The sequence below is a fragment of the Amblyomma maculatum genome, chromosome 1 (genome assembly GCF_055883805.1).
Source record: "Amblyomma maculatum isolate TAMU_Amacu chromosome 1, ASM5588380v1, whole genome shotgun sequence".
Lineage (NCBI taxonomy): Eukaryota > Metazoa > Arthropoda > Arachnida > Ixodida > Ixodidae > Amblyomma > Amblyomma maculatum.
This window is the reverse complement of record NC_139344.1, coordinates 182269600-182289385: the sequence shown is the minus strand read 5'-3', so window position 1 is coordinate 182289385 and position 19786 is coordinate 182269600. Positions and strand designations below refer to the sequence as shown.

Below are 19786 nucleotides of genomic sequence, written 5' to 3'. Positions count from 1 at the left end.
TGCCTTGGTCCTTTGCTTTGAATTGAGACAGAAGCGCAACAGCTCTGTGAACAGCTAATCACATGTATGAACAGCTGATGTTCGAAGATGGAGACGTCCAGTGACTGTTGTTATCCAGACAGGATAGTATATGATGCTTCCATGTTGGGAGCACGAAAAGAGCTACGAGGGATAAGCACAGGTTGACAAAATTGGCTGTTTTAAGCAAGGGGAAGGGAAGCAAGCCTTGGTGAAAGGGAAAGTGGTTGAAAAGGCGCGAAATTCTGCACGCTGCACTTTTCTATGTATGGATTTTATCGTCTGCAAGGTCTGATAATTGCCCCCCCCCCCCCCTTCCTCGGAATATTTAGGGAGAATTATTCTAGCAGCAGGCAACATGCGTGGAACAAAACGGGACACTGCGGTGTGGAGGTGGAGGGACCAAAAGATAATGGCTTTTATTCAAAGGGTGAGCAATGCAATAAAATATGAGCAGAATGAAGAACAATAAAAAGCATTACATTACAAGAAATCAGTATAAGAGAAATGTAAGCGTGACTTGAAATAACCTCGCTCAAGGCCGATTCACACGACAGATGGAAGTGTTGGCAGTATATTCTAGGCACTATAGTGTTGGAGTCCGCGAGCTACCGCGAGCGGACGAGCGCCACGTGATCCTACGTCACTGGCTCCGCTCGTCCGCGGACGGCGCAGCCTCCGCAAGCCAAAAACTGGTGTGCATGTTCCCCCTGTAAAAATATGGGGGTTGTCTGGTATTTTGCTAGCAGAACTACATCTTCTAAGTGGAGCAACAATGGTATTTTCGTTTCTTTTTTAACGTAGTGGGGGCGCTTTTGTAGTGTCAAGAATAGAGTCACTTTAGTCTACAATAGCGTGCGTTGATACTCTCGCCTCCTTGGTTAAAGTGTACTTTACCCTGTCCACCGAGGCACCCTAGTAAAAAATGCGGAGTAGTTGGCTTGGAAGCTTGGAATGCCTTCGCCTGCCATTTTCCTCTGCGGTGGTAGAGCCGCAAGGAGCGGTGCGGCTCCGGCCTCCGGCGGTTTCGGACCGCGACGTCGTTCAGCGCCTCGTCCACTATACCCGCGGATGAGGGCAGATCCAGTGACGCCGGGATACATGGAGCGTTTTTACCGTGTCAAGTAGACGTTTTTCGCTCGACGGCATGCATTCGACGCCCGACGTCGGGAAAAACGCGCGCCGCCGCTGATCTGACCATGCCAGATATTCTCATGCTGTCGTGGACAAAATGTATCCCGCTTTTACGGCGTTCTGATTGGCTGAGGCGGGATGGCGTTGTAGAGGTCTCGACGAATCACAGAGCACAACCACAGTATGCGCGAATGCGTGCCTTAAATGGCCATATGTCAATGATTATTTACTAATTAATGAAATAATTACCAACTGTTGGCTAATTAAGTAATTCATTATTCAACTAGTTATTGGGTAATAAATGCTTGAGTAGTTGATTAATTAATTAATAATTAGTGCCAGTTACGTTGCAGAATGCGGCACTCAGGCTTTCACCTTTCACTACCTTAGTCGCTAAAGTCCCTCGCAAACTCTTTGACGCAGGGGCGGCGCGATGTCCTCTCAAACCGGAAGCTGCTGCGGACGCGAACCAATAGGAGCGCGGAAAGCTGGAATTTCCGGTTTAAGCGGCCGCTGTCAACATGGCCGCCATAACCGACGAGGTGTGCGGCAGTTTGGCCGCAGAAATGTGATTATCGTGAAAATAAACGCCTAATTAAGCACGGAATGTCGCTTTTTTTGTGAGTATACGACCTACTCTCGGATCGTAATATATGTGTTTGCTCTCTGAAGCAGAATGTGTGAAAAAAAAAAGAACAGAAAAAAACAAAAAAAAACGTGCCGCTGGTATCCGAGTGGGCATTCCGAGGTATCTTCGTTCGAGCACGCGGAATCCCTGTGCGACCTATGTACGCTTTCTACATTTAGCAGAGTAGCGTTGGAATGAATCCTTTCGCGATTTTAACACAATGGACGGCGTCGCTACTCTCACGTACCTCGCTCTGTAGTTATTTCCGCTCGCTGATGCATTTGCTTTCGCATCGAGGGATCCGCGGCGGCGCTCGCGCCGCTCCGTCGTTCCATGTATATCGAGCTGGGCGGCGCGGCACGTTTCGACGCGCGAAAATCGCGGAAAAAACTTCGCATGTATTCCGGGCTGTGTAAATTCGAAGTAGCGAAGGCAACGGACAACGAAACACTTCTTGGCCCGCACACAAAATTTAACAATATGCAGTGAACAAAAAGAAAACGAGGCAATAAAAATCAGAACGAAAACTGCTCAATCTAAAACTATACAATGGTTACCCGCTTCTCTGCAGTAAACTGAACGTGCAAAACTGAAAGACTGAACGCCGACTACAATGGCTCCGTAACTGCTGTCAGCAGTATGATATGGCTTCTGATGCCCTCACCACACGAAGTGAGCTCTGCTAGGCGCAGCATTTTACGGGCAGGTACGATGCTCACCTGTACGAGGCATCTCTTGCAGAGTCCGGCCACCACGAGCGATTTAGCCACCCAGCGAGCGGCGTACGCGGCTGAGCGGTCCACCTTGGTTGGGTCCTTGCCGGAGAAGGCTCCGCCACCGTGCGCGCCCCAGCCGCCATATGTGTCCACGATGATCTTGCGACCCGTCAGACCCGCGTCGCCCTGCGCACCGGGCGGAAACGGACTGTTCAAGGCCTCTGTGGCTGCGCCCACGGCTAAAGAGTATACCTACCAACGGCGTTGCGAGCTTGTTAGTTTATGTGTGCCGTTATGCCTTAAGTGCAGCTACGCTAGCGCATCTTCCCGCTATGCACCACCTTCCAACTTTGGACATAGAGGCTGACCTGTGGATTCATAGCTCGAAATTACATTGCACGATAGGAACTTTTGAACTCTCACAATTTTGCGGTGGGATGTGACGCAGCTTGCACCATGCTTGAGGTCAGAATTATCAGAGATGCTCGTCCGTGGGGCGGTACATAATAGGGTAGGGCTTTCAAAATTGGCAAAGTAACGGGCGCCAGAGGACCAATGACCGTCCATACTCACCAGACGCTCTGATAGGTCGGCCCCTGGGTCATATAGTAGCTATAGTTTCCCTCTCCAGTGCCATTAAAATACGGTACAAAGTATCCTCTCCCCTCACTGTCAATGAAAGATAGAGCACAGCAGAGACGTGCGCGATACACCTTCGTGTGCACCTAACACGACGTGTGTTTCCCGAAGGCCACAGTCTGACCTGACGCCCTTCCTCAAAACATTTATCTGCTAACTTTTCAGCCGGCATGCGTATACGCAGCAACACTTCAAGCTGCGCTTGTTGGTTCATAGCTATTAAAAGAATTTGCAGCGCTAAAGGACGACGCAGAGAGAAGCACAGGACGGCGCTACTAGGCACTGGGCCCTCTTGTGCTTCTTGGTATGACGAGGCGCTTTTCTCCGTTTAAATTGCATAATTTTTGGGCCAGGACGTATTGCTTTGGGCATTATATAGAAACCAAAGTAAACGCGGTCAGAGCGCATAGTCATGGAGCATATATCTTGTGATTCGTTATGATTGAAGCAACTACGCTCTTGATAACGAGGTTCCTGCAGTTTCGAATCTTGGTCACAGTGGATGCATTTTACGGAGATGGAGTGCAAGAGGTTTCAAGAGCGTTTTTACCCCACGTTAAGAACCGTTTGGTTGTATGTTCAGCAGAATGTTAAACTAATTCGGGATCGTTTCATGACCATGCTCACAGTCAGAGCGAGTTATTGGCATTGGGCAAGCGTGCAGTAATCGTTTCCTCTTGTAGGCTTTCAATGCAGTGTCATTTGTTTTGCGTAGAGCTTTGTGCGGTGCTGGTAGAAGTTTCTGAACGCACCGAGACGGCAAACAAGGGCAACCCGGAGGTGCAACTCTAATTTTAGCTGCGTGCTCAAGCGACGGGAAGAGTCAGTCATGCTTTGGTTATCATGCGGGCCTCTGTGCGGTGACCGTCTCGTCGAGTACGTGAAAGAGTTTTGCTCACCATTGGTCCGCCTTCAGTGAAACTGCCACAAGGGTTGATGTGGAACACGGTCTCATCGTCCAGGTACCGCTCAGGAACAACCACCCGTATCACTTGCTCCATCACCTGCTTCCTGATCTCCTGAAGCGAAACGTCGCCCGAATGCTGCGTCGAGACCACGATCGTGTGCACGCGCCTGGGAACCGTGGCGCCGTGCCGGAAGGCGTACTCGCAGGTCACCTGCGCAGCGCAGAGCATTCGTGACGTGCAGGCAACGTCGCGCATGCGGTATAGAGGCGCCTCCCGTTCGCCCAACTGCAAGAACCCCTCCTTCGAGAGAAGAGATTTCTTGAAAGCATAGCGCGAATATAGACAAGGACGATACAGATGTAGACGGGACAGGCGCAAAGGTCTACACCTGGGTCGTCCTTGTCTATATTTGCGCTATGCTTTCAAGAAGTTGCTACCAACTAGCCCAAACCAAGCATCTGAGAGAAAAGTTTTCCAACAACTCATGTTCGAAACGCTGCAAGGACAGTATCTCCGCGAATGCCTTGGGGACGCGCGCTTTGGGAGAAGACGAGAGTATTTAAGTTAATGGGTTTCTATTCGTCATCACTTTGGGCTGTGGGCGTTTAGGAAGGAATCAGGCATGCCGAGCGAAACGTTTGAAAGGGTGACGATCTAGCCAAAAAAGAAAATTTGGGGACGACCACGGGACAACGCCTGATTTAACGACTTACAAGTTGCGTGGCTGTGTTGCTTGGCTTGTTTTCAGTAAAATGTGCTTGTTCTAGCCGTCTGCTCACCTTTGTCTTGCGTAGCATCTTTTGTGTTTCTGTGCCACACTTCTGAACACGCTTCACCGATTCGCCGACCAAATTCAGTCTTGCGGCGCGCGAAATTCAGCCGCCTCGAGGCGTAGCTTGTGCATGCCTCACAGCAGTGCCCCATTTACGCATGTTTTTATGTGAGCGTAACATTAGGGTGGCATTAACACACATCGGGCACGGATTCCGCCGTGGTGATGCAGTGGTTATGGCGCGCGTCTGCTGTGCCCAAGGATGCGGGATCGAATCTCAGCCGCGGCGGCTGCTTTTCGATGGAAGTGAAAAGCAAGGCGCTCGTGTGCTGTGTGATGTCATTGCACGTTAAACAACCGCAGAAGGTAGAAATTTCCGGAGCCCTCCATTTCGGCGTCTCTCATAGCCCGAGTCACTTTGGGACGTTAAACCACACAATCCAAACCAAAGCACATCTGATGGACCTGGGACTTGGAGTCAGGCCTGGCCCACCAGAAGGTGCCGTTCCTGCGCAGCTGGGCGAGTCGCTCGTTGAGCTTGTGGGCCAGCACTACGGTGAGCGGCATGCATTCGGGCGTTTCGTCGGTGGCATACCCGAACATGATGCCCTGCGCGAACACAAGAAGACAGCGTCATGTCCACGGGACGTTCTTCATCGAAACACTTTGCGCTGACTGCGCTCGCTGTCAGGTTCACGTCGCGCCCCCTTTTCCCAGGGCGGACGTGCGCTGTCATATTTTACCCAACAATTGGTTCCAACTTTGCGCGCCAACTATAAAGTCGTGAACAAGCAAGTTATCATTGTTCTTTTGCTGGCTGCGATTCGTTGGACTAGACTCGAGCTTTAGAACTTTTCGATATACGGGGCTGGAAAAATGAGCATTTTTATTGTGTTGAGTAGAGTTACGCGCTAGAGGCACAGATGAAGGCCGTTCATGGTTAGAGTCGTTTTTTTTTTTCTTTCTTAACGTGCGAGCGAATGATTAAAGAAACAGCGAGTCGTTTGAACGAAACATCATTGCACTCGCGCGGTGCGGTGAAAACGCACAACTTTTACAGGGACATATTTTCTTCCTCACTCCGGGAGGAGTAAAACAACGAAAGAAAAAAAAAAAACGATCCTCGGTGGGGTTACCTGCAGCGGTGCGAAGTATTATCGATTCATTCGCGCAACGAGTGATTTATTTATTTATTTATTTATTTATTTATTTATTTATTTATTTATTTATTTATTTATTTATTTATTTATTTATTTATTTATTTATTTATTTGTACATACTATCAGTCCATCTGGACTAAGATAGGAGTGGGTTTGACATCAAAATTCATAAACGCAGGCCAGTAGGATAAAACAGCAAGTACAGTCAATAAAACACGGTTCATAAAATACAGTCAATGTAATGTACAAATTATGTGCACTCCTGCGTTAAATATTTGCATATAAGGGTAGCAAACTGCTCTCGGGATTGAGCGTTCACAACGTGGTTAGGAAGGCTGTTCCAGTCGGATGATGTGGCAGGAAAAAAGGAGTATTTAAAACAGTCCTTAAAAAATTTTTCTACTTGGACGTGTTTATTATGCTTATTACGAGTGACGCGCGTCTTTGCTTCGTTTATGTATCGTTCTTTCTTAACCAGGACTAAACCATTTATTACACAATAAAACAAAGTTAGTCTTTTTTCTTTTCGTCTGTGGGAAAGAAGAGACACATCGGCTCCTGTTGCTGTCCGCCTGCCTCAAATGAAGTTTTCTGAAGTTCTGCACGGGTTGGGTAATTTTTAGCAGCCAATGTAAAAGTACGGACTCCTGTTGGCAACCGCTGGTTTTCGCTAGATCCGATCTAAAGGGACACATGAGGGCAGCCTCGCCCAATTTATGTTTCGAATAAAAAACGAGTACGTGGCCTCTTTCTTGCTGCTTATCTAGCAACATGAAGACAGAATAATCCGTGATTACTATTTGGAAGTACGCGGTGGTGCAGCCTGACCTCAGCGATTAGCGTTGATTTGTTTTTGTTTTTTTGACGTCACTTCCGTTCGCTTGCAAAAGCGACCGTACAATATATTTTTATCTTTTCTGGCTCATAAAATCTCCCATTGCAGTGATTGCATCCTCTTCGTCGTTAGAACACGCCGATCTGTATGCGTGCAAACTTCAATGCCTTTAATAAGAAAACTCGAGAACTCTTAATGTGAAACGAAATACGATCGTTGATTTTGAGTAAGGAGGAAGTTACTTCGCCATCCATTGGATATTAATGAAACTTGGCAGATTACCAGACTGATGAAAGTGGCCACGCACACTTGAATTTAACTTACCCCCATTAGAACTATAGCTCGTGGAAATTGCTTCGAAAATGCGGCAATAGTTATAGGGTATGTAGCTCGCCAATGGGCGCTGTTGCGCGGAGAAATCTGAGGCGTAGAGTTTACTAGGATAGATTTTTTTTTTTTTTTATAAGTTACGAAAACCTTTGAATGGCATCCACTCCTTCTTATCAGCAAAACCTACCTTTGACAGTTACCGAAGCGCGCTGGCGTAGCGGAGCTTGCAGCTCTCCGCGTATACCTAATTCACTATAGCATTTGCAGTTTTCAATTGCTTACTTGGTTGCTTGCTGGGTTGGGCTTGCAGCCAAACATCATGGACAGCTCTCCTGGTCGAACCCAACGCGGAAAAACAGCTCCCTTTTAATCCTCTCCGAATAGCTCATTATAATGCACGTGTCGGGAGTGTTGACCATACTTCTACTGTGTAGACAGATGATTTTCTCACAGTCTCACACAGCAAGATGCATGCATGCCTACCTGGTCACCCGCTCCCAGGTCATCTTCTTCGCGGTTGTGGTGGACGCCCCTGGCGATTTCCTGCGCCTGCTGCTCAATCGTGACGACCACGTTGCACGTCTTGTAGTCAAACCCTGTAGTGGGACACATTTTTAACTTCGTGTCTTCATCTTTAAGCTTCTTAAAAATATTCCCCTTTGGAATTACGCAATAATGTTGCATTTTGCGGAAAGCTGAAAGCCAGACACATGTTCAAAACATGTGTGTTCTCTGGCCAAATATTTATTTTTCGTTTCCGCTGTTTTTCTTTTTTGAGATAGGGGGAGGCGGAGGGGATGGGGTGCATGTTTTGTATCCAGATTTCCTGAGTAGCAGAGAGCGACAACGCTAATCAAGCCGGCACCACCATATGGTCAATTTGTCAACGCCCGCATTACCGTGAATTATGTCAGTGGTGTATCGCTCAACTTCAGCCAGTGGTCATAGATATTCTATAAGAATTCAATAAGGCCGGTGCATCACCTTCTTTTCCAGTAGCGAACGTCACGATTACCGGATGGGCGATAAAGGATCAGCAAATGGATCTGCTCGCATGGGCATGAGCAAAGTGGCGAGGGCACACCACGTGGCTCAACTCAAATCTGCTCTTGCAGCATCATTTGCTGGCCCTTTATCGCCCATCCATACTTGAGAAGTAGGCTATTAGACTGTGCAAGGTGCTGGCCTTGTCATTTGACCATTAGCTCATTGGGGACCGCACCTAAGCATTGGCTGCATGGCGCAGCTAGTTGTAAAAGCCGGCGGGTGCGGCGCGGTGGCTAGCCGCTCGCTGCTTTCGCCTGATGCTGTCGTCATGCTGACGTGCGGACAAATGAAATAGAAAATTGGAGATTATGAATGGAATACGTCCCCGAGTGTATGCTTCACTGTGTGTATCGGCGCTTACACGCGCCGAAATTCTGCAGCAGACCATGCACATGGCTGCCCACTTAGAAAATCCGATGTTTCCCTATCGAAAAAGCTATGAGATATGTCAGTAAACTCATACGCCATTTCTCGTACTTAACTCGTACAAACGTCTAAAATCTCATACAAATATCATTCTACGTATGAGAAATATATGAGATTGCATGACATTTGTATGAGTTTGATATGAGAAAATTTGTATGAGGAGTTTGGCACTCATACGTTTTTTTTTTTATTTTCCACTGGGGTTCGCACTGTAAGAAAAGGAAGATCTGCAAAAAGGATACACTGGGGCTATCTGGGTCGTTCACGCCCGTGCACGTTAGTATTTCATTTGACTATGTTTTATCCGATGCAGACTTATGCTATGCATCGAGCAACGCGAAAAAGCTGCCAAGATATATTTGTTGGGCGAGTTGGTACACATTCATTATTAATTTATACAGCGTGAACACGAAGACAAAGGACAAGATAAAAGAAAGCCACAGTACAAGCGCTTGCACTTTGGCTTTCTTTTATCTTGTCCTTTGTCTTCGTGTTCACGCTGTATAAATTAATAATGATCGAAAAAGCTGAAAACACACAAAAACTGAAGCAACATAATGGAGCACTGTCACGAGACCAAAACCACTGTATATGAAATTAGGTTAGCATCCAGAGCTAGGCAAGTTAGTGTTTATTTAAGAGCCAAGAACGTCAAAGAGATGAACACATATAGAGCTCGAGGGTGTTTATAGTTTAGTATTTTTTTTGCGGCGTTCATTGCGAGATGATTCATGACTCGTGCGATGGATTTAAGATAGAAGTTGTTTATAAAAAAAAATAAGCAATGAAACCTCTCATCTTGCATGAACACATTGCAAATACCAAAAAAATACGTCAAACTAGAGCACCTTTGCTCTGTTCTCTGGAGATGTGGTTTTAAGAAAAAAACTTGAAGCAAGCTTTAGACTGTACCTTTAGAAGAATCGTCGTAGCCGATGTGCTTTATGGTATCCCGGACAACCCTCTGGTAGTCGATCGTATGACAAGAGGTAATCTCTCCGGCTAGAAGAATCATGCCTGTTTTCGCAACCGATTCTGCGAGGAAAAAAAAAGAAAGACGCCCGACTTTTCTTTCACATTGCAAATTACTTCCCTTTTCTTTTACTACGAAATCACATTAATGGAGTCACAGCCATCATTCAAACTGTGCACTTACCGCATGCTACCTTGGCTTCTGGGTCCTTGGCCAGGTACGCGTCCAGTACTGCGTCACTGATGAGGTCGCACATCTTGTCTGCGAGAAAGATGAACCACGGAAAGCGCTTATGAATTGGCAAAGGACGAGAGCTGTCTTTCACATTGCGCTCTTCAGCTGAGCGTTGCTCGTTAATTCATCGCTCATGCATTGAAGAAGGATAGATACTTGCTATTGGCTCATACTGGAAAGGTACAGCGCAAAAACACACAAGACGAAAGGAAGAAGACGGAGAAACGTGCGCTTTACGTCTGTCCGTCTTCTTCCTTTCGTCTTGTGTCTTTTTGGGCTGCACCTTTCCAGTATGAATATATCATCATGTTTCCGTGAAAGTGCAACGGTCAGATTCGTCCGTCCATTGAAATAGGCGTTAGAGAGCACCGGTTTTTCATTAAACTCGTGCGCATGTATACGGCGCCGGCCAAAATCTGTTTGCTTGGGTGAAAATAGTATCATGAGAAACGCCGCAATGGGAGCGCCTAAAATAGCATGCGGGCTTGTGGGCTTTTATTTCTAGTTGCCAGTGGTCCTGCCAGCCGCTGAAGAAAGTATAGCAGTCTACATGCTTTAATCGCAAGGAGACCTAGTTGTATCACTGATAACTATAGTTTGCAACATGCTTGTCCATTTACTTTACCACAACGAAGCTCCAGCAACGACACATCAATCGAAAATATAAGGCCGCTGATATCAGCACCTTATTACCTCAGCGGCTTCAGAAGGCGCTGCCACTTGCGAACCCCTAGGTTCGAGATATTGTTTTCTGTCAACCTGGGACTGGCAGGAATGATTGTTTAAAATGACATTAAGCGAACTTTCAAGCGATTTTTCGCGATGCATCACCGCGGTGCAACTGCTACTAGTAGCTGGTTCAGTAACCGGCAAGGACTGGGCATGACATTATATGGCAACTGTTCCAGAATAAAGGTAAAATCGAGGTAAGATGATTCATGTAGTAAATTTTGTAACATGACAGTCCAGTCACTGTCCACGCAGCTTGGCAAACTGAACATAAATTTTGTAAGAATGCAGCTGCGGTCCGTAAGCGCAAGCACCCTGCAGAGTGTGCGCTGTTGAGCCGTTTTATACATAGGTGAGGTGTTATACGCAGGAGGCATCCGGACAAACTGGCAGATACGAGCTATATGCAGTACGACCGATGGCTGGACAGTGTGACTGTGCTGTGTGGCCGTTGCTTGATCTTGTTTCTACGGTTATCGTCAATGCGTGGCACGGTGGTGAATATCAAGAGCGAAGTGCCCGCTGAGACCAAAGCGGCGCTTCAAACACGGCTGGCGGAGGATGAGCACAGAAAGCCCTCCAGCCCACGCACATGCATTGCAGCGATCTTGTTCTTCTCCGATGTTTCGTCTTGTGTTATGAGAACCACGGTTATTATGAAAATGGCACCATCTCATTTGTTTCTCTATAATGAATCTTCTCGAGCATATCTATTGTTTTTACATATTTCTAAATTAGTTTTAACGATTCATTAGAGTCACGCGAAGTAAACAGTAATGCACCTCCTTTTCTGGGCGGCGGCAAAAAGCAGTGTTTCAGCTCGATTGCCGCTCCAACTACTGGTTCGTTGGAAACCTAACGCCGCGGGAATGGTGCTTTAAAACGCACATTTTTCTTCAATTTCAAGATACTGCATTTATTTCGAGAGGTGTCCCACGCAAGGCAGCCTCTCGCGTTTTGCCTTAATGGTGTGATCCCTCGCGTGGTGCTTGCAAAGCTCGCAGCAAAGTGCACCTATAAGTAGGGGGAGGGGCCTACGCTAGCTGTGTAGACGTTAGCGCAATCGCCATGTCGCCGCCACCTCAGCAAACGCGCAACCGCAGACAGGGTACTACCAAGAAAAATCGATTAGATAGATGATGCCGGAACGGCACGTACTTTCTCGAAACCCGATAAGCGCGCTCTTGTCACCGAAGTTTCGAGTAGGAGTGCAAGGATTTCTCTGCACTCGTCGCGAAACGCTGCGAACCTCATGGGAACGCCTGATGCGACACGCACTCTCTCTTGCCACTGCAAGGAGTGGCACTCCAGGCGGGGACAGGATAAGACACCATCGAAGCAAGGATGGCTTTATCGCGAGCGCTTAAATTTCCATGCTTGCATGTGGGTGTCTCTTCGGCCCTGACAGCTCAGCAGGTTGCGGTAGAAGCCTTGGACCTCGCTGCTAAGCACGAGTGCTCGTGTTCGTGCGCAATACACGACAATCGCAGCACGTACCGGCATCGTCAACGCGGTGTTGTCACCACGCGGTACATCTCCACACCACTTGAATGACCTCCGGTATTGCACTTCTCTGCTGTGAGGGCTAACGGGCTCGCTGTTAATACCGTGCAAGCTTACGGTATACAGTATACAGACTAGCGAAGTCTATATAGGGTCACGAAGTCTGCGCCTAGAAATATACTGTAGGACAATGACAGCTTCAAACTGCAGAGCATATATGAGTGATTTGAGATCCGAGTTTTCCCTCATTTTTTTTTTTTTTTTGAGCTTAATGAAATTATATTAGACAGCGAATTCCTATATCACCGTCGCTCAGTAATGGTCAAAGTTTGGCGTGCGGGGCATGCACGCGCACCAGAGGACCTTGTCGCGCCAACAATCACGCGACCAACCGCATCATGCACGAGTGCTGTGAGGCGCCATCCGCGGCAGCAGAGGCGACTGGCACCGAGTTTCACACACTACATCCTGATCAGTGGGGGTGTGTAGTCTTGCCTCACATTATTGCTGTACGCCTGGACAAGGCGAATGCATCTGTTTCTCAACGTAAACGACCTCCTACTCCGAAAAGCAAGAAGCCGTCTTATATCAATGTCATAGCAGTGGACATGTGTGCGCGTATGTCATACAAGCGTGCGTCTTTATTTTACAGCAGAATATCACTCCATATAGTATATCGGATTTCGCTTGGGCGTAGCAATAGTGAAAATGCGTAGACATATACCCCGCTAGTATATCGGCGTTCAGACTCCAGGAAATTCCATCTAAGGAAATACTCGGCGACAGTTCTCAGCGCGCAAAATAAGGACGAAGCAGCAACGGCACACACCAAGCTTTGTCATGCGCTGTTAATTTTCTTCATAGGCATCGCTATCTTATCCAATACAAAATGCTGCAAATCTTTTTTTTTTTTTTTTTTTTTTTTTTTTTTTTGCGCCAGCCTTCAGTGCATTAAAAATCCGATATTCTGCCTTCTTTGATAATAAATTAACCCCCGTAAGTAGCCGGAGTCGAGCCCACATCTTCGAGCTTTGGCCGCGTAACTCTGCATGCGCTCTAAATAATTCAAGGCATTGCATTTGACGGTGGCCCTAACAAGGATCGGTTTTAAACGATTGGACCAGCTAGAATAAAACCGAATATCCTTGAGTATAACCAGTTCATATATGTGAGAAATAGTTCACAAGGCGTGCAAGCTAAGATACCTTTTCGAAGTTCAAACACTATTCGATACGGGAGGACCACTTGGGCGCCTCAAGCGAACGCAGCGGACCAGGCTCCGTCCCGGGGGTCCATTTTAAAGCCATGAGTGCAGGCGAAGAAACGTCGGCTATTAAGGCATGAACACTTAACGCTGGGGATCGTAGCCCCGGGAAGGTTCTGGCTGCCGCTTGAGAACTGTTCGAAAGCCCTGGAAGCAGCGTTCAGCGCTGCTTGCGTGTGTGGCTTATCTCTCTGGTACAAATGTATCGCACATCGGAGGTCTGTCTCATGGACTGTTTTATTGCTGCCACTCGGCCCTTTCCGAGTCCACGCTTCCGTTTAAAGGGGGATTCTTCCTAAAAGCGCTCTGCGCCTTGATTTAAGTTATCATTTGATATTTGTTGTCTCCATCTTTCCGACTGCTTGCCTTAATGTTTCAGTGCTGGAAAAGGGGATACGAAGTGCAAACAATGGAAGGTGGCTATTAAAAGGAATAAAACGAAAGCACCGAGATACTCTGACTTTGTTGCGGCCGCTTTCACTTCCGGTACCATATGAGATTCTTGTATAGGCACGCTTGTTCAAACCCTGACAAAAAACACTGTTTACTCGGCTACATGAACAGAAAAGCGCGAATGAGTGCGAACGAGAAACACATTGAGATTGGTTACCAAGAAATGTGCTCCTTCCCAGTTTGGCGTGTGTATCGTGTTTCGACCCGAATCACACGCCTGCTTTTCTGTCATTTTATCCTTTTACCGGAAATCGCGTGTCTGCTATGGTGTGACGCTCCAGACTACCTGGCCGAGTGCGAGGCTGATAGCGTTCAACGAGTGTGATTAGCCCCTTGCTCTGAAACAAAGGAAGCTATGTGTCTGCGTACACTTGCAGACGGACTGATACGGACCACATTTCGGCGGTCATACTTTTCTGGCGCGTTGACTCGAGACAATTAATGAGTGTTGTTTTAAAATTCTGCAAGTAAATACATTCGTGCCTGCATATGAAGGCGGGAAATTTTTGTTACCGTTTCATTACGGTGAGAAGTGTTGAAACGCAGGATTTTGTTCCGGCTTCATTGCTCAAAACGGCGGAAGGTAAGCTGTACACACCGAAACAAAACTTTCACACCATAGGGAGAACGTGTGCACGTGAGCATCCAAACTAGTGAAGCAGCCAACAAAAGCAGCGAAAAGAGGCTTCGTTCTCCTTAGGCCTCCTTGCGAGAAAGGTTACCGATCATCATTTTTTTAGCTGGTGATACGGTGCCAGCATCGATAACAGTTTCATGACAAGACTTCCACGTCGGTTCTGTAACCGGTCAGGACCTCTTTTTATCGCTACAGGGTTCGCTGTTTCTTTCGAACAGGCGACGCAAGCGAAGTGGCGCAGCATGTGCCTCGCAGACCGATAAGAAGTCTCGTTTCGGCAAAACTGGCCTTTTGCCGATGTCACTTCCTGTCCACGCAATTACGCATTCTTCGACGCACGCATCTAAATGCACTCCTTACTCCTGAGCGATCTCCCTCCCGTATGAGGGCCAAATTGTCCTGAGCCCTACGGTAATTTAGAACACTGCAATTTATTGTACCCCGTTGCAATTCAGTCCCCTCCCACACCCTTCTCCCCCAGCTTGAGATTTTTGGCTTGCCTCGGGCCGGCAGACGAACCAGTTGACCTTGGTGACTCTGGACCAGGGCGTCCCCACGCCTCAATAAAGTTATTTTTCCTCCCGGTGCTATGCAGCACTAAAGGGGGCTAGAGAGCTGAATGTTGATTACGGAGACGAGAAGCCGCAAGCTACGGTCTCGCGTCTCGGTGGACACCTGAACCGCGCCGTGAGGGAAGGGTGAAGAGCAAAGTGAAAGAAGGAAAAGAAAAAGAGGCGTCTTAGTTGGATGGTCTGGATTAATTCTCAACTTCTTTATCAAGTGTCGACATCGCACAGAATACGGGCGTTTATAATTTCGCCTCCTTCGAAACGAGGGCGGGACTTGATCCCCCGTCCTTGTGATCGTCAACCTAGCCGGAACCGCAGACCCACGGCGACGTAAGACAAGTTATAGACCGTTTTCGCCGCGAGGAGAAAAATAGCCTCGAAGCGGCGCGCGCGGAGCCGCTCCTCCTCTCCCCTTTCTCGCTGGTATGCGCGGGCGGCAAGGTGGTCATAGCATTTGCATTGAGAACTTGCCTTTCGTGCTGATTTTTGCGCGATAAAACAGCTTTTGCTTGGTTTTCACGCAAACTGTAGCCATTAATCGTGAGCCGAGGTCATCAGGATACCACTGCGCTGTTGTTGGCTGCTCCAACAACTATCGTAAGCGAAAAAAACTAGGCGCAGAGCCATGTGCACAGCATCAACAGCCGCGGCATCAGTGCGGGTGCGATCTATTTCAACTGTATCGTTTTCCGTCCGATGAAGACGAGCGACGGCGTTGGCTGGTTAGCGTCAACAGAAAGGATTTTGTGCCATCGACTGCCTCTCGTGTGTGCTCGGAACACTTTGTTGGTGGACAACGTACTGCCATGAACTCCATACCTATGCTTAAGCTGGGCTATGAACGGAAGGTTTATAACGTCACCACTTCTTGTGCAACACACCCATGCTTCGTGAAGAACTTTGACTGACTGTGAGGCCTACACTTGGCATTTTAGCAATGCCAATTGCTCATCTACTGTATGCATGAGCACCGTCCCAACCCAACCACTCTGCAAATACGAGTACGACTGCATGCTCCTGAATGATTTCACCTCCTTGAGGTCATACGCTTTCTTCTCAAGGAGGTAAAAAATAATGTGTGGCATCTGCACGCGTGGTCACTTCTTTATGTCGTCACTCCAGTCAGTGACAACAGTTACATGGCTGTACAGCCTGTCACCTGCAGACAAATATCAAGGGCACATAATCAGAGCAATGGAAGGAAGTAGCGAAGAGAAATAGAAAAAAAAAAAAAAACACTTCAAAATTCTCGTTGCATGCTATATCACCTAACTACATGCCGAGGAAGCAATGTAACAGCAAGGTTATTACCGCAAAACAAGAGTGCGCTAACTGCCCCAGTCAAGATACCAAAGCCTAGAAAACTCATGTGAAAAAGCGTAACTTGGAGAGGACTGCAAGCGCTCTAAGTGCTCGCCAAAACACAGTAGAAGAAAGGGAGGCGCGGCGAATTTCTACTGCCGCGTAGCTAGTAGCCGCGCAACCTGTGATCTAACTTAACTTGTTCATCGTGAGTTATTTACGGCCGAAACACTCCTCCTTCATGAAGTGAAAAGAGGACGCTACGTACGAGAAAAAAAAAAAAAAAAAACGAGACAGAGAGAACGGCCATTGATCGCTCAGTGGCCAAATCCCCAAACTAGCGACGGTGACATAGGGGACGCCAACAAGTGTAGACGTTGCTTTCGCTTTGTGTCTACACGCTCTAGCTGAGTAAGCAATCTCGTACCGATCACTGGATCTGCTCGTTAGTGAGTATTTATCTCATTGATAACCCACTGAAACACAGAGCGCACAGAGGATCGAGCACTTGATTTTGGCACGACACGTATCTCGCCGAGAAGTGCACTGTAGTACGTGTTCGAAATTGTGAATTGTTTACCGGTCAGCTTTCACGAAACGAGTTCAGTATCGGGACTGATCAAACAATAAAAATCGCATACGCACACCAAGTGTACTCAAGCAAAGTGAAGTCCCGCTAACGTAAACATTCATGAAATAGCTGTGTTATCCTGGCTGGCAATCGTAGTCTATCGAACGCAATTAAATAGCATAAAAGAATCTTGGCGCTGTCTGTGTCGCTTCCTCGACAGCCGTCGTAGATAGCAGTGCGACAATTGTAGCGCATTAGTTCACAAACTCAACAAACTCAACTGCCTCAGGCCCCGTCATCTGCCGAAGTTCCGGCCATTGCTCCACGAAACGGCGGCAGTACTGTTAAAAAATGCTTTGCCGTAATCCAGGAGCTTTTCTAACGCAAACAACACAAAACCAGAACAGAAACGTCTATATGCGGCACCGCCGTCCTGCACTGTGGGTATACAACAAATGTGTGCGCGCATACCAGCATGGCGCTAGGGACAAAAAGAGAACGTAGACGGCGCCACATTTTCAAAATGGCGACCTCCTAAATAAAATGGTCTATGTACGCAAGCCGAGTCGGACTGACTTGCGTTGTCTGGCGCAAATGGCCGAAGTTGACTACTGTACAGTTGGCCACCTTTTTAAGTGTCCAGCGAGCGGCGACTGCTTGGCGCCGCAGAGCCGGAAGACAAAACACGGGAATAAGTATGCGAGGGTAAGGGCGCCACAATTCTTCCCGCTGGAGTGAGCATCGTCTGCTTGGCGGTTCTCATTACTGCGAGACGAAACTACCCCTGCCTACGTTCCGCTGTTATGTATCGAGCCACAAACAGTTGCGACCGCCCTTGTATACGCTGTATAAAGTACGGTCGATATCTGAAAGAGCACATACTTAATTTCAACAATGCTGAGTGCCCAAGAACGAGCCGCAATCGTTACTTGCCAATAAATAATTGTAGGGGAGCTTGAATAGGAAAAACCTTAAGACCGTACCCGTAAAAAAACCGGGGCCTGGCGTTGTACTTAAAGTCTCACGCGTTTGCTCCAGTAATGAACAAGAAAACACGCAGAAAGAACACAAAGCAAACGAGTTAACTCGGCCCTAAAGCTTGCTGTCTAGGGGCTGGTACGCATGCAGCAGAACAGCTAAGCAGACGACGCTGGCTTCTGAGTCCAGCCATCCAGCAGCATAACCGGCGCGAATGCTCGTCTCCTCTCCGACTTTGCTCTGTTTCTCCTCGCGCCACCGCGCTGGTCAGTCGGCGTTCACACGATAGCTTTAAAAATGTGCCCGACTGTACATTACTTAGAGTTTCGAGATTTTAGAGAGGCTTAGAGATTTTCGGTAACATACTTTAGCCTACTTGCGTTTTTATGCATTTATTAAAATTCCTTTATGAAACAAGCGCATGAGACTTTATATTGCCTCCTCCCGGTGCATTCTTTTAGAGGAAAAGGGATGTGACACAAAATTTGCCCTAAAGTAACGCGGTTCTGTGTCTTTGTTACAACTCCTTTTTCCCCTTTCACCCCACTATCACTTGTTGGCTGCATCTGAGGCATCACGGTTGACAAGCAGCTTCATCTGCCAGCTCCGGTATCTGAGATTGTGCGGAACAACGGAGGAGCGTCAAAAGAAGAAACTGGGAAAGAGTCGTTGCAGAATACGACCCATGTAATCCCTCTGCTTCTATCGCATATAGTGGCACTCTCTTTTCCGTTGTCAAGGGAACACAGACGAGACTTGTTTGCCAACAGAAGAGGCTTCTGCAGGGACAGCTGAAGAAGCCTTTTCGGGACTAAAGGTTTTAATTGCGCAGGTGTTTACAGCTGGGTGAGCTAAGGGTTTGCGCGAACTGCGCAACAGCATGGCACGCGCATTGGCAATTTGCCGACTTGTAGGATCTTTGCTGACGCAATAGCGTTGCAATGCACCTTCTCAGTTTTCAGAACGAAATGAAAGTCATTGTTATATATGGCACCACTTGCTAGCAAACATGACTTGCAGAGAGCGAAGCACTGACACTGCCAAGTGTACTGCGGGCAGGCCCATAGCTATTATAGTGTTGCCACCTCACAGAGACGCTGTATAAAACCACGCACTCTTATCCATTTCCCCAACACACGGGTGCGTGCCGAACACCTCCAAAATCAAATATCTAGTTGCCTCACTGCCTGAGAAGAAGGAGAAAAAAAATCACCGGGTCATGAGTCAGTGCAGTTTCTGTGAGCTTCCCAGCGAAAAACCCGGGGCGCATACCATGGCAGCGCTGCGCGTGGCACTTTGGCCACGGCCACGCGCGACGCGCCCATCTGAAGTCCCCACGGACACTTCCGGCGCAAATGGTGGCCTTAAAAAGCGGCATTCCGTCGATAGGTACACGCATAAGGCTCACCGGGGTGACCCTCTCCAACCGACTCGGATGTAAAGAGGAATGTCTCTTCTTCTCCGGGCATCTCCTGCTGGCCGTCCACGTAGCGGACTCCGTTGAGTGCGTTGGATCCCTGCAGGGTGCCCATGTCTCTCTCCGTGGTCGTCGACTACACAAGCCTGCTCGGAACGCTCTGCCGCACACTATCGGCGACGACACTGATTTGAGTCCAGCGTCCAGTCTTGCTCGCTTTATACTGATCGGCGGCTTAATCACGTGGCTTCCCAGCTTGCGATGCCGTCCGCTGACCGGGCGCCTTATCGTGTATTTCCCTTCTCTACAAGGGAGGGCTTACCCTTCTCGGCGAGGGCCTGCCACCGCTGTGAACGACTCGGTCGTCCTCCAGCGGCTTCACCACCGCCCTTCGTCTCCAGCGGTGTCCCGTGCATGTTGAACACTTCCTGCATGTGCACCGCAGGTGCCTTCTCAACTGGCGCCCTCGATCGGTCGCCCGCCTTATCAGTTCCTCATCGGTGGCGGCCCGGGCCCGGTGGGCGTGTGGGCTGAGAATTAAAC

The 19786-nt window shown here is 48.1% G+C and overlaps 1 protein-coding gene across 1 annotated transcript in view; it reads right to left on the bottom strand.

Moving 5' to 3' along the window:
* The window catches only part of LOC146205054 (S-adenosylmethionine synthase-like), a 30608-nt gene extending 11026 nt beyond the window's left edge, over positions 1-19582 (bottom strand). Inside the window, exons 1-7 of the mRNA XM_084589740.1 lie at positions 19235-19582; positions 9770-9847; positions 9526-9648; positions 7624-7736; positions 5281-5424; positions 4035-4253; positions 2500-2682 (exon numbers count right to left, since the gene is read on the bottom strand). Coding sequence (XP_084445866.1) covers positions 2500-2682; positions 4035-4253; positions 5281-5424; positions 7624-7736; positions 9526-9648; positions 9770-9847; positions 19235-19358 — 984 coding nt within the window. The 5' untranslated portion in view covers positions 19359-19582. The remainder of the gene's footprint in view (positions 1-2499; positions 2683-4034; positions 4254-5280; positions 5425-7623; positions 7737-9525; positions 9649-9769; positions 9848-19234) is intronic.
* Positions 19583-19786: the final 204 nt, after the last annotated feature.